This window comes from Scophthalmus maximus, chromosome 5, assembly GCF_022379125.1.
Source record: "Scophthalmus maximus strain ysfricsl-2021 chromosome 5, ASM2237912v1, whole genome shotgun sequence".
In the NCBI taxonomy this organism is placed as follows: domain Eukaryota; kingdom Metazoa; phylum Chordata; class Actinopteri; order Pleuronectiformes; family Scophthalmidae; genus Scophthalmus; species Scophthalmus maximus.
In genome coordinates, this window is record NC_061519.1 from 23,102,751 (window position 1) to 23,117,793 (window position 15,043).

Below are 15,043 nucleotides of genomic sequence, written 5' to 3' on the forward strand. Positions count from 1 at the left end.
GCCACGAGTGACTGTCAAACAAGTTGTTGGTGTGACGCGGATCGGCCGCTCACCGCTGCACACTTTCAGACAGAATGTCTTCATTTAGCCATAACTACCGGTCAAAACCAGCAAAATAAGACGCATGCCGAGCTTGTTTTTGATTGGATGCTATCAAAAGTTATTTAAAGATTAGGGTTTGTTTATTTCAATGCCCCACGTCATTTCTGAGCGAGAGCAGAGAAGAAAAGTCTGCAGTTTGTTTGAATGTTGCGCAGGAAACAAATTAAATATTGGAGACAGTTTTTTTTGTGATTTGCGGGTTTTCTGAACCTGTTCCGACTGGTTTGACAGGCAGCGTCAGGGCTTTGCAGGCAGAGTGCATCCACAATGTTCCACTGTATCTCCGTTGACAGCGGCGCACGTTTCGCCACAATCCCTAGAAAGCGGCACTAAAAACATTTGATGGATATTAACCAAGATGCATATTAATCAACCAAGATGCATATTAATGACACGTGTAAAAAGGGTGTCGTTGTTTTTTTAAATGGCTCAAGACCCCCCAAAAAAATCCCATTTGTCAGAAACCATCATAAGCATCATATAAAAAAAATCTGTCTCTCTTTCAGTTTCTGTGGCTGTTTGTAGGGCTGATATGAACTAATATGTATATCTATATATAGATATATCTATATATAGATATATATATTTCAACTATGTCAGCCGCAGCTCATCTTCAGAGACGGGGTCAACAATGTCCCCCAAACGTACGTACGTACAGCATATGTACAGTATGACCAGCTGTTGTCGTGGGCCCTGGAGCCCCACACTTAGATCATGTGATGATAAGTCCATCTGCCGAGGACGACGGGCAGCTGCCGGTTGAACTCGAGGTTACATGTCACTAGGTAATGGAGGCTACGGTGGGTTAAAAGACAGCTGTTGGAAAAAAAGATGAGCTGTTGCTATTATTATTATTGTTTTGATTATAAATTAATCGAGTGGGTCAATCACTTCGACGTCTCGTTTAGAGTTCAAAGGAATCCGAAGATACTGTATAGAAATTCATAGAAAAATCTGCAAATCTTTATATCTGGGAAAATGAAATAAAGCTTTTTGGCACATTTTTGCTCATAAGATAATTTGAAATAGGTTATTGTTATCAGAAGAGTCGTCAATAAGTTCTCTGGCGATTGACAATGATATGGAGTTGATTCATAATGTTGATAATTTCATAATTTATCTCGCCCTCGTTGTTTGTTTCTTAGTATGTTTTGTTTATATTGGATTTTGGCTTGAATTAATCTTTTTTCATGCATACTGTCAAAAAATTGTTTTCAATATGTAAATATGGCTTTTATGAGTGTTTGTATGTGTATGTTCTACCCCGTCATTCACCTGCCGTTAAGCAGTGGGAACGTCTGAGGTTCAAAGTGTGTTTGTAACACTGCAGGTTTCCCTTGTAAATTCACACACACGCACACACACACACACACACACACACACACACACACACACACACACACACACACACTGGTAGTTCCTGCTCTCATTGTGAAAACAAGCTGTTGGCAGCCACTGGTCCCTGGTCCAACCAGGCTGCAGGTGCACAACAAAAAAAAGAACAAGACTTCACACACACACACACACACACACACACACACACACATGAACGCACACACACGACAACACGCAGCACAGTATGAAGCATGTTCTTTGATTTCCAACACGACTCCGGCCACCAGCTGAGTCAGGGGGGATCAAGTCTCCCACTGTCCAGCGTTTCCACTGAGCAGCGCTGTGATGTGGCGGGTTACACACACAAACCTCAGCTAACACACACACACACACACACGAGGAGCGGCCTCAGTGCGTGTCAAACAGCTGGATGGATCTTTGTTCCTTCATGGAGCTCTTGGCTTCTTTTAATCAGTTGTTTTTGTTCCACCGCGGGCGTTATTAGTCTCAAATTAAATCGCGGAGAGGCGACCGCAGCGGCATTCCCTGGCATAAAAATGATAGTTCTGGGCAAGTCTGGTCCGTTAGAAAGAATCTGAAGCGGAGTCCTCATATTTCAAAAATAGAAACGATATTAGAACTTTGCATGGAATAAATCCTCGCTGGAATGTGAGCTGCTGCAGACTTTTGAAAATGCTTTCATTTCCGATATTTCATCCCCTTAAAGCTCCCGCTCGTTGTCGAAGGTATTGTTATTTCACGTGGTGCGTCGAGGGCACGCGGGCGGGATGGGAAATCAGAGTTTTTCGCATTTTGAACGCCAATCACGTTCCCGTTTCAACTTTTCTTTCCAGCTTGAAAAATCAAAGTCAGATTTCTTGTCTGAGGTGAGGGCAAAAAGTCACCTGCTCCACAACTTTGGCATCAAAGTTTTTCTGCCTTTTCATCACACGCTCGGCCGAAATTAACCCATAAAGGCCCCGCTCGCACCAGGTGTTGGAGGTCAGTGATAAAGCCCCGGAATCCCAGGGTGATGACACGAGTTAAAAATGATTCAATTAAACCCTCGAACACTTCAAAGTGGCACGGCATATTGAAAACACGAGAGCCGACTTCACTGCTTGATCGCGGTGTAATTAACTTTCTCATTAGTTCCCTTGAAAAGAGTCAGAGCTTCATCTATTACGACGTAAAGATCTATAAGGAAAAAAAAGTTCTGCCAAACCACAGATTCTTCAGTTGTTTTGTTTCACATTTCAACCTCAATGTGGATAAAAGCTCTGGTGGAAACGTCGCTAATAGGATATTAAAGCAGCAATTTTCTTCCTTTAAGTTCACTTTGGTCATGTTTGTGGTTTTGCATTTGTTTCCCTATATAGAACTGCAAATAACAATTAGTTTCATTATCGATTAATCTGCCGATTATTTTTCTCGATTAATCGAACAGCTGTTTGGTCCATTAAATGGTGAAATGTCTATTGTGTTTTCCAAACCCCAAGATGATGTTTTGTTTTTGTCCACACATCAAACATATTCAGTTTGCTGTCACAGAGGAGCAAATAAAACCAGAACATATTCACATTGATCATAGAATTTTATCTTTTTTTCCATAAAAACTACTACTGCTACTACGATTATCAAAATAGTTGTAGATTAATTTAGTAATCGATTAATCAATTAACTGTTGCAGCTCTAATCCTACACTTAGTGTGAACACGTATCCATACCTCTTACTCAAAGGAAATAAATTCAAGACACAAATATCCCTTAAATCTTACATTTTTCAACAAGAAAATTATTAAATTTGTAATAATAATAAATGTAAAATATGTTTCTTTGTGCAGTCTCGTTGTCATTGTGAAAGTTGCTCACAATCTTTGAATCTTCTGAATACTTGATTTTTCTCCTAATGTATTTGTTTTTGAACACCATACCTTTTCCAAGAGCAAGCAGGTGAATGTTCTCCACCGAGGTTACGTCTTCATTGTCGTCGTCGTCGTCTTGGTTTCCCACAGGTCGGGCCCAAGGCTCCTCCCTGCACTACTCCGACGGCCTCTCCAGCCGCCTCTCCCTGGAGAAGACCTTCGGCCGGGCGGTCAGAGACTCCCAGTGCCACCACATGCTGAAGCACCTTCACAACGGAGCCCGGATCACTGTGCAGATGCCTCCCAACGTGGAGGGTCACTGGGTGTCCACCAGGTAAGCAATCTACGGACAAAGAACTTTGACGTGCGTATGTTTAGGTTGTATATATGATATTTGAACACAGACCAAACGTGTTGGTTTCTAGTCGTTCAAAAGCCATAATCTTTGCGCATTGATATGAACATGCTTTGAAATGCCTTGTTGGTACATTTGTGATAGTTAATGTCTTCCTACTGAATTTTTTTTTTTTTGCATATGGTTTTCCTTTACAAAAAAAAGGCCATGCAATTGATAGACAGCAGCAAACTATCATATCTGGAATTTCTGGAGTTCCTTGAATACACCTCAGAGCTACATTTTTCATATTGGCCCGTACTGGCAACCGCACAGCATGTAACTTTGACCCCAGTTGGTCTACAAGTTTACTGTAATAGATTACAGAAGGTTTTAATTTGCTGCAAATAAATTTTTCTTACTGTACAAGAGTGAACTACAAGCGGTGGCTTCCTGGTAAATTGGAAACATTAATTAAGCCAAAACATTTTTCGTCAACTAGATAAAAACATGCAAACAGCCAGAATCTGCCTTTAGATTCTTTTATATTTGACTCAATACATTTAAGCATCCTCAGCTAATCTATATTATATCTTATGCATGTTGTTAGATAAACAATGATTGATAATAATCACACACATAATTAATGTACATACTGTTTCTGAGCTGTGTTTTCTGTTTCTGCAGGTGTGAGGTGAGACCGGGGGCGGAGTTCCTGACGCGCTCCTACAGTTTCTACGCCAACAACACCTTCCAGGCTCACCAGTTCTACTACGAGGACAACCACTGCACCAGGCCCACCTACACGCTGGTGGTCCGCGGGCGCCTGCGCCTGCGCCAGGCCTCCTGGATCATCCGCGGCGGCACGGAGGCCGAGTACCACCTCCACCGCGTCCAGATGGTGTGTCACACGGCCACCGTGGCCAAAGAGCTCAGCCAGAGGCTCAACCACAGCTGCCGCGGGGCGGCGAGGGGCCCCTGGGAGCCCGGCAGGATCTACGAGCTGTGGAGCGAGGAGGGCGGCCACGACTGCTCCCGGGAGCTCAACTTCGCCATGCACGAGCTGCAGCTGCTGCGGGTGGAGAAGCAGTACCTGCACCACAACCTGGATCACCTGGTGGAGGAGCTGTTCCTCGGAGACATCCACACCGAGCCGTCGCAGAGGCTCTACTACAAACCGTCCAGCTACCAGACGGCCCTGCAGAACGCCAAGGTGGGTCCCTGATGTCGCCTCTCTTTAAAAGTTCATTTTGTAGACTTTTTCATCTCCCTCCTGCAAGAGGCTTCAACATGAAGGGGTGGAACGGTCGTAAGATGATCACTGGGATAGGAAACAAGAAAGAAAAAAAGAATTCTGCAACTCTGAAAATTATTCTAAAAAATTGGTATACGAGAGGACGTGATATCACCCTCGATTTTAGCATTTTGACCAGCGCCATCTTGGGTTTTTTTGGAACCAGAAAATAGATTAGGGGTTGGGCCTAACTGCAACCATGCACCGACTGGACGGCACTAGCGGTCAATCACACTCCAATGCATTCTGTGCTTTATTGTCTATTTTACTCTAAATGGGACCACAGTTTACAAAATGAACATCATGCTGTGTTGAAGAAGACTTGAAACTAGAGATTGAGACCATAAACTCCTCAGGAAAATGTTTACTGACGTTATAATTCAAGTGAAAAGTAGAGTCATTTTCTCATAGACTTCTTTTTGCAAACCACTGAGTCGCCCTCTGCTGGTGATTCAGGAGAATACAGGTTTCAGACACTTCCGCATTGGCTTCATTTTCCGGACCCTGTGACTTCGTCTATTTTTATATAGTCTATGGTCCTATACCTGCTTCAAAAAACATCACTGCTCCGTAGCGCTCCTAGTGGTCAAAAACTCCAGATTACTTTTTTAGTTTTCAGCCAGCGTGCAGCATTAATGGTGGTTTGATGCTAGATTCTTTTTGCCTAATAAATCTTCTGCTAATGACGTATTATGGTAATTACCAGCTCTACTGTATATTTTGTATTCTGGGACTCCAGCACAATAGATTTGCATAATTCACGGAACCATTGAATGAGAACGAGCTGAGCTCGGAGCGGATGGATGTTGTTGTTTTTTAAACCTGTAGAAAAGGTTTAAGGTGTTCAGAGCAGACTGACGCCTGAGCTTTTGTCTCCCAGGGTTTAACTTCTACACACGCCTAAATCTTTTGCAGCGTTTTTGATGCGGGCAACCGATTCTGTACCATGATATACATTTATATGACAGGAAATGGGGAAAAGCACAATAGGTCCCCCTCTCTAACCAATCAGAATGTCTGAGCCCGGAGGTCGAATATTTGCAAAGGACCTTCACAAAGTTTGTCTTGGCCGTGAGACGGTTGCTAACAGGCAGAGAACCACCCAACCACGCAGATGCCCCCCCCCCCCCGACAGCGGGAAGAGCTGCTCATGCACCAAGCGAGGATGAGAAAAAAAACTTCCCACTGTCTTTTGTGTTCGTTGGAACTCATGACCGGTGCCCAGAGGTAGAGTTTTTGTTTTCTGTCCTGAGCGTGAGGCCAAGTGAGTGACCTCTGGTGACCTCCGCATCCCGCTGGGACCACACACACCGCAAGAACCGACGCAAACCTTTTTTTATGGGAGTGTTTTTTTTTCTTTGAAGCGAGCGTTCACTCGATCTGGGTAAAAATAATATTTGAACCAAAGTCTTAACATTTCGTTCCTGAGGTGTCACGGCGATAGTCGATAGTCCGATTGACGCCTAACAAGCAGACGATTAACTGTAATTTTGTGTAAAATCTCCGCCCTCCCGCTGCACCAGAAGGATTAAAACGCAGAGCACCGCCGTTTGATCAAAGTATGATTGATGGTTTTGTGCGTATGCCCTCGTACCCTTACACACTAAACATTTACACTTGTAGAAACCAGAAACTCTGTACATGCTGATCTCATCTCCCAAATCGGGGGGGAGGGGGCGGGGGGAAGCCGCCTGTCCTCACTCCACTGTGCGCTCGGGATGTAATTTCTCCATTTGCTCTATTTACACTGCCGAACGGCAGCTTCCCCCCCCCCCTCTGAGGTGAAACCCCAGAGTGATGTTTTCACTGTCACCCTCCGCAGAGATTACAATGAAATCCTGTTCGGGGGTCTGCCGTCTAAACAAACATTCCCCCTTGTGTCGGGACGACGGGGCTCGGTGCTGCCGATCAGAATGTAAACGGCGCGGAGTGAGATGCTGTGATCAAGACAAGCCCCCCCCCCCCCGGCCGACGGAGGGAGGCGCGACGTGAAACCCGCCCTGTATCTCTGGGAGCGATCAACATGTGGTATCCCTGGAATCATGCGGCCGTATGAATTATTCCAGTGAGCACATAGCAGCTCTGATTTCACGCATGCCTGAGGCTCGAATCAAAGTGTTGCATGTGCTCTTTTTTCCTCTGTCTTTTCTTTTTTTTTCTTACAAAAAGGAAGAAGGGGTGCTGGTGGAGTGGTGACTCACTCTTAGCTGCAGTTAGAGGTTGAACATAAATGCAGCAAGGCCTCAAAGGTTCAGTTCACCAAATGTACAAATGATACAATTTGAATATTCTGACTCCCAGCACAAACGTGGCAGACGGATAAAGTAACTTGCTGGTGAAAGTCAATGGAACATGTAGCCAAGTGGTCAAATAATAATAATAATAATAATAATAATAATACAGTTTCAAATTAATATTCTTTAGACGTCCATTGTATTTGGGTGGAAGTGTCCATCTCTGATGTAGATAATTCTTAACCTCAGCACATTAACCGAGATCCCAGTGGAAATAGGTGAGGAAATACTGTGTAGGGCTGCAAGTAACAATTATTTTCATTATCGATTAATCTGTCGATTCATTTCTCGTTTAATCGATCAGTTGTTTGGTCCATACAGTGTCATAAAATGGTGAAGAATGTCAATGGTGTTTCTCAAAACCCCCAGATGATGATTTGTTTTGTCCAGTTTACTGTCACAGAGGAGCAAAGAAACCAGAAAATATTCACATTTAAGAAGCCGAAATCAGAGAATTTGGACTTTTTTTCATAAAAACTACTTGAATCGATTAATCGATTATCAAAATAGTTGGCGATTCATTTAGTAATCGACTGACTGTTGCATCTGTTACCGTGTTGCTTCGTCATGTGGTTGAACCGACCCTGTGAGCTTTTATGGCGTTTGAACATCCGAAATGTTGAATCATTTTTTTTTTTTTATAGCTTTGGTAAATGTTGTCGCCCGACTGGTCTTCAACTGAACACAGACGGTCAATTTTCAAAACCAATATGTCTCTGGTGAACATCGGCAGTAGAGTGCCTCACTGCTTCCTCTCCACTTGACCATTTCTTGCGATTTGCCTTGTCTACTGCCACAGTGACTATCCAATCCATTAATCTTAAAACCGTGCACCCGGAGACCGGTCCCGGTCCAGGACGTCTTGGCCGGTGCCAGCAATTTGCGGTCTATTGGGTGGATCCCGGCGGCGATGCGAGGGCAAGGAATTCCTGGGAAGTCGTCTCACAGGAACGATGGCGGTCGAGCTTGTAAGGACATCGACGTAGAAAATACGCCAGCGTAGCGTTTATACTATCATCGCCAACAGGTTCCTCGGGAAGCATTTTAAAAGCCTGACCTTCTTTCTGTTCCTCGTAAAAACGTTGGATTCTGGACATTGTCCGCCTCTGAACTGTGGCGGTAATCCCCGCAACGTCCCAAACGAAAGATGGCTGCCAAAAAAAAAGGAAGAAAAAGGGAAAAAGCGAAATGTGCTCGTAAGCGTCCCGGATCCACTGCGGCTTGGATCGTGCCTCGTGTGTGTGTGTGTGTGTGTGTGTGTGTGTGTGTGTGTGTGTGTGTGTGTGTGTGTGTGTGTGTGTGTGTGTGTGTGTGTGTGTGTGTGTGTGTGTGTGTGTGTGTGTGTGTGTGTGTGTGTGTGTGTGTGTGTGTGTGTGTGTGTGTGTGTGTGTGTGTGTCGCTCGTCGGACAAAAGCATATGCCCGACGTCGTAAAACAGGAAAATGAATAAATGTAATTCATTCAGTAATATCCTGCCTCACTTCCTCATTGTCTTCAGTTCCAGTAAAGGTTTACAAAGCGATTTTGCTTCCAGCGATAAAACAGAGTCCAACGATTCAAAGCGGCACGAGCTTGTACGAGTCCCGACTGCGTAGCTGCTCCGCGGCGAGGGGACTGATGGTTTACTGCGAAACGTTATGTTAAAGTTTGTTTCGGGTTTCATTATTGTGCGAACCGTGAACGTCAGCTTAAATCCACTCCAATGAAGGGAGAGTCTGTTAGAGCTGAGATAATGAATCAATCAATTCAGTCGGTTCACAGATGAATAACCGGCAACTATTTTTGATAATGGATCAACCATTCAATTTATCGTTAAGCTCAATTTTTTTCTTTCTTATTAAATAACAAACTGAATATTGTTCTTTGGGGATTTCGGAGCGAGATTGAGGGAAAATCGAGCAATTGACAACTTGATGTTAGTTCTTCACTGAAGGAAAAAGACGTCAAACGTTTCACTCTTACGCGTGATTTGGTTTCTTCACATCCGGGCTCCGAGATGGAGCTGAGGTGATGCAAGAGAATTAAACAGATACAATTTGGGAAATGGGCTTTAAGGCCTCCTTTGCTGACATTTAGATGAAAAACAAGCCACCGCTCCTACGCGTGTCTTTTATATATGAAGCGAAAAAATATAAAGTGGGGAAAAAAGTTACGTTATGTGGCAGTTTTTTTTTTTTCCAAGACCGGAAACGTCACCGTGACGACAAGACAACAGGAAGTCACTGCATCTGGCCGGGAAGTAGTCCCACGTATATATATATATATATTATTTTAATTCCGTTTGGACCAGAACCAGGCTGGTTGTCTCTGAGCTAACCTGCTGGATGTAACTTCATATTTAATATATATTAATATATTTATATATATCTCAATATACATCAACTCTCATGCGGGACAGTGAGTGAGCATGATCAAAATGTTGGAGCCGTTCTCTTTGATATTCCCTTATTTATATATATATATATAACGTCTGTTAAATATGATATATATATATATCATATTTAACAGACGTACGTGTGAGCGCCGTCGACCTTCTCGTGAGACTCTCATGCGAGACAGTGAGTGAGCATGTTCGCCAAAATGTTGGAGCCGTTCTCTTTGATATTCCCTTGACGTAATTGCTGTTGACATCGCCAGTGAGGCGGACGTGCGATAAGTTGGTCTTTGCTTTTAGTTATTTAGTTTTAGTTTCAAACGTTTTTCCAACTACAGGTCAGATTTTCACAGAGCTTCGTCGCAACTTTCGCACATTTGGTTTGAATCATTCATCTGAATGTTTATCACCGTGTCACAGCAACGGTAATAACGGCAACTCGCTAATAATTGAACGAAATAGTAAATCTCGTGCTGAGCACATTCATCTTTTATGTACTCGTTCCTGAGCGTCTTGCCGCCAGGTTTTTTTTTCCAGTTCCAGGTTGATTTTTCTTAGTGAAATCTTTGTGAACGTGCGACTCTACCTGTCGCGCCGCCACCTTCAGTCGTTCCCATCAACTCAGAGTCGTAAACTTAAGGAGCTGCAGCTTGTGGGTTCTTTTGCCCTGAGTTTAACCTCTCAGGCTACGTACAGGAACCAGGACTCATTTATTGCTTTCTGGGGCAAAAAGAAGAACTTGTACTACTCAGGGCCGAGTTTTGTTTTTTCCTTTTTTGAGTTGGTCAGAAATCATTTTGACTATTTCAATTATTCATAGTTATTATTCTCATTAGGACACTATGATTAAACATTTGTCAAAGAGAAGCGAAGCACAGTGCTCTTTTAGTAAAGAAAGAAATACAACACTGTCATAAAGTGTCGGGTGTCTGTGAAACAATACGGGTTACAGTCCGCTACAGACTTAAACAAAGCATTTTCATTTTTTGCTATGCTGCCGTTTTTAACGGACAGCATAATAAACAATTTACATACATAATATGTTGATTTTGAATATCTATGGAACAGAAGAAAAGCAGGTTTGTTCAAAATGACTTCATCCTGTTTTCTATTGCCTCTACTTTGTTTGGTGAGATAAACCCAGACGTCGACCCTGTAAATTAATAAATAAACACAACTATATAGAATTGCGCTGTTTGGTTTTTTTTAATATTTCTTTTTCCTCGCTCACAGACTGAGCTCTACTCTGTCTGCGTATGAACATGTGTCTCACAGGAGGCCTCTCCTCCAGTCGTCCCATTGACCTCTGACCCCGAGGCCCTTATAAACCGGCACTGGGATTATCTCAACCGTAGAATGTGGTGATTCTCCATCTCTATGGTTTAGTTGTTTTTTTGTTTTTTTTTAAATCCCCATTAAATCCCACGCAGACATGATGTTGTCTGGGAAGCTGAGCGATTCTGTCGGGGGAGGTGAGCTCTTAAAACTTTGGCCACCCTCGAATGACAGAAAAAAAAACTCCCACCTCCTCCCCGGAGTCCGCTCTTTGGAAACGACGTTGTGGAACTCTACGGCACGAAGGCATCTGCCTTTTGACCGTAGGAACGATGTGATCACGCTGAGGAAAAGAAAATGCTGGAGCCTTGTCTGGCTTCCGACGCCGCAGAAGTTTCAGACTGAAGGAAATCCTTTTTTTTTTTTTTTCTTTCCTCCTCCACCTCAGAACGGACGCCAGCTGTCCCTCCGTGTGGATTTTCATGACACAATATGCCGGTGATGGATTAAAAAGGCGTCCAGCTCCGACAGATTTGAGCCGAACATGCTGGATTTCACATACAGGGATGTTGAGTTTGTGAACTGTTCACAGCAGCGTATTGATTCGGGTTCATCTCTGAACTTCTACTTATGAGGGAGTATTTTTAGAAAAGTGTTTTATTAATATTTTGTCTACCAGAAAGATTTCATACACCCCCCCTCCCCCATCTAGTTTGTTGTTTTTATATGATGCATCTTAATGTAGTCCCTTATCTTTTTTTTTTGGTAAATTTATTGTCAAAGTACAAACATAAGACAGTTTGTATTTCCTTGTGCTCATTCGAGATAAAAGTTGAATTAATCAATTTCCTTTTCGGTTTTATCAGTATTGCCTTTTTAATGCCGCCCAACAGCTGTGGCCAGAGATGATTATGTTTTCAGTTTGTCTGTCTCATTCTTGTGAACAAGTTCAGGGAATATCTTCAAATTTGCCACAGACGATCACTTGGACTCAGAGATGAACGGATTCGAGCGACGGTCAAGGTCACTATGACCTCACTATTGTATCGGAGGATTCATTTGTTTAGTTTCATCACAAATGATGACAAATGATGAAGTGGTGACATTGTATTTGCGAGAGGTTAAAGGTCAACTTCCCTGGGACATCAGTGATCTGCGAAAGCACTTTTCTGGCCACTATTCAACTATTCAACGCCATCACAAGACGTGATTCCTCACAATTTAACCTTAAATCACTACAAGCTTGTCTTTTTTTTTTTTCGATTGGCCGTCTCTCACTGCTTTTCACCCTCGCTTCTCCCTTGATATCCAGAACCACGACCACGGCTGCATCGCCTGTCGGATCATCTTCCGCTCCGACGAGTTCCACCCGCCCATCCTGCCGCCGCGGGCCGACCTCACCGTGGGCCTGTACGGCCAGTGGGTGAGCCAGCGCTGCGAGGTGCGGCCCGAGGTGCTCTTCCTCACCCGCCACTTCGTCTTCCACGACAACAACCACACGTGGGAGGGCCACTACTACCACTACTCCGACCCCGTGTGCAAACACCGCACCTTCACCATCTACGCCCGCGGGCGCTACAGCCGGGGGCTCCACTCCACGCGGGTCATGGGCGGGACGGACTTCGTCTTCAAAGGTCACTACGAACGACACTCACTCACTCTCTCTCTCACTCACTCACTCACTCACTCACTCACTCACTCACTCACTCACTCACTCACTCACTCACTCACTCACTCACTCACTCACTCACTCACTCACTCACTCACTCACTCACTCACTCACTCACTCTCTCTCTCTCTCTCTCTCTCTCTCTCTCTCTCTCTCTCTCTCTCTCTCTCTCTCTCTCTCTCTCTCTCTCTCTCTCTCTCTCTCTCTCTCTCTCTCTCTCTCTCTCTCTCTCTCTCTCTCTCTCTCTCTCTCTCTCTCTCTCTCTCTCTCTCTCTCTCTCTCACTCACTCACTCACTCACTCACTCACTCACTCACTCACTCACTCACTCACTCACTCACTCACTCACTCACTCACTCACTCACTCACTCACTCACTCACTCACTCACTCACTCACTCACTCTCATGAGAGAGAAACTTTTTTTTTAGTGACTGGAACTTTAAATGTCTTGTGTTTCTCCAAATCCTCCTCATACTTTTTTTTTTTAATTTTCCAGTATTTTCTGGTGAGCTAAGTTAGCCGTCTGCTGTTGGAGTGGGTGTTCCGACATGAGCAATGATAAAAAATATAATAATGGACAGGTCTAAAGTAGTTTTAGATTTTGTTTGTACCCAAGAAAAAAATTCTAAATATAAGAAAATTGGTTAATGCCGCAAACCCTCTCAAAGAACTCCTGCAGTACGATTTAGGAACACGTCTGTTAATTCGCTTTCGCATGGGGCCCATAATTTAAGAGCTGCAATAGTTAAGCGATTGATTGATTAATAATCAATTACTAAATTAATAATTTTATTAAAAATAAGGTAAATATTCTCTGATTTCAGCTTCTTAAATGTGAATATTTTCTGGTTTCTCTGCTCCTCTATGAAAGTAAACTAAATATCTTTGGTGTGTGGACAAAACAAAACATCATCTCGGGGTTTTGGGAAACAATAGATGAACATTTGTCATCATTTCTTGACATTTTATGGACCAAACAACTAATCGATTAATCGAGACAATAATCAACGTATTAATCGATTTTGAAAATAATCGTTAGTTGCATATTATGTCGTGGACGTTGTCCAGTTACACGAGTCTCGCGGTGTCTGTTGCATGAACTCCACCTCACGCCCCGTCTCGTCCTTCCTGCAGTGAACCACATGAGAGTGACGCCCATGGACTTGGCCACCACCTCGCTCCTCAACGTCTTCAACGGCAACGAGTGCGGCGCGCAGGGCTCCTGGCAGGTCGGCGTGGAGCAGGACGTCACCACCACCAACGGCTGCGTGGCGCTGGGCATCCGGCTGCCGCACACCGAGTACGAGCTCTTCCGCATGGAGCAGGACGCGCACGGCCGCTACCTGCTCTACAACGGCCAGCGGCCCAGCGACGGCTCCAGCCCCGACCGGACGGAGAAGCGCGCCACGTCCTACCAGATGCCCCTGGTCCAGTGCTCGGCGAGCAGCCAGCCGCCCGACTACAGCCGAGGGAGCGACGGCGACAGGCCCCTGCGGCACCACAGTGACTGCGCCGGGTGGCACGCGGGCCGCCAGACCCGCGCCGCCGCGGCTTCGGTTGCGCTGGTCACGTCCGTGCTCCTTTTCCGGCAGAGCTAGGGAGCAGTCTGACACGGGACAAAGGGTGTGGATCACGATGGCGGACTGTGGGAAGACGGCCCCGCAATGCAAACTTCCCCTTTGTGACGAGAACGAGGATGAGAAACCGGTGCCTCCGATCCTCTGAACCACCAAAGACTCTGCACCGCAGGAACTGCACTTTACAGTGGAACCAAAGACGGACTCAACTGTGTTTCCACAAATATACAAAGATGTCTATATATATATGTATATGTATATCCACACAGACCTGAGTGTATGTTTTTATACAGTGTATTTACCTACAACCATCAAGTCATTTCTTGGTTTGGGTTTTCATGACCTGGGGCGTGGAAAGGTTTTCTACGATGAACTGACAATAAGCTCCTTGTCTGGAGGAGAGATGCTCGTGAGTTACTGTTTACTGTGTAAAAAAAAAAAAAAGGGAACTACCGTACTTCTATTAAAGCAATTTCTTTAAATATAGCCTGAACTCAACAGCAGTTTTCTGTCATCTATTTCACATAAAGGTCGTACAGTTATTTCGGATACAACAGAACTCCATCTATTCCTCCTGCAGGTCATTATCTCATCACCGTTGCTGCAGCTTCACCGGTCTCCTATATGGGGAAATATGGGAAATAATAGGACTGGGAAATATGAATAGTTTTCTGATATCAGCACAGTAAATTATTCTACATCTTTTACATGTGTAAAATGCATATGGTTTTAAATTACAATTTATTTGTTATATTTTTGCAAACAATATGATCATGACATGATGACCGGATGATATTGAATCGTTACCTTGTCTTCTGTGCACTCGCGTCGCTTTTACATGGTTTAAGTACTGTATATCACACTGAGGCTTTGTTTTCATAAATCTGGGAAAAACAAATCTGTTCAATAAAAAATACAAATAAA

The 15,043-nt window shown here is 44.1% G+C and overlaps 1 protein-coding gene and 1 long non-coding RNA gene across 2 annotated transcripts in view; one reads left to right on the forward strand and one right to left on the reverse strand.

Annotated features, from left to right (window-relative positions):
* LOC118311410 overlaps positions 1 to 3,590 on the reverse strand; it is a 17,067-nt gene extending 13,477 nt beyond the window's left edge. The window contains exon 1 of the long non-coding RNA XR_004793980.1: positions 3,372 to 3,590. This is a non-coding gene — a long non-coding RNA (uncharacterized LOC118311410). The remainder of the gene's footprint in view (positions 1 to 3,371) is intronic.
* Positions 1 to 15,043, forward strand: part of LOC118311409 (protein APCDD1-like) — a 19,713-nt gene extending 4,670 nt beyond the window's left edge. Inside the window, exons 2-5 of the mRNA XM_035635259.2 lie at positions 3,453 to 3,636; positions 4,324 to 4,849; positions 12,186 to 12,507; positions 13,677 to 15,043. Of these exons, the coding sequence (XP_035491152.1) occupies positions 3,453 to 3,636; positions 4,324 to 4,849; positions 12,186 to 12,507; positions 13,677 to 14,140 (1,496 nt within the window). The 3' untranslated portion in view covers positions 14,141 to 15,043. The remainder of the gene's footprint in view (positions 1 to 3,452; positions 3,637 to 4,323; positions 4,850 to 12,185; positions 12,508 to 13,676) is intronic.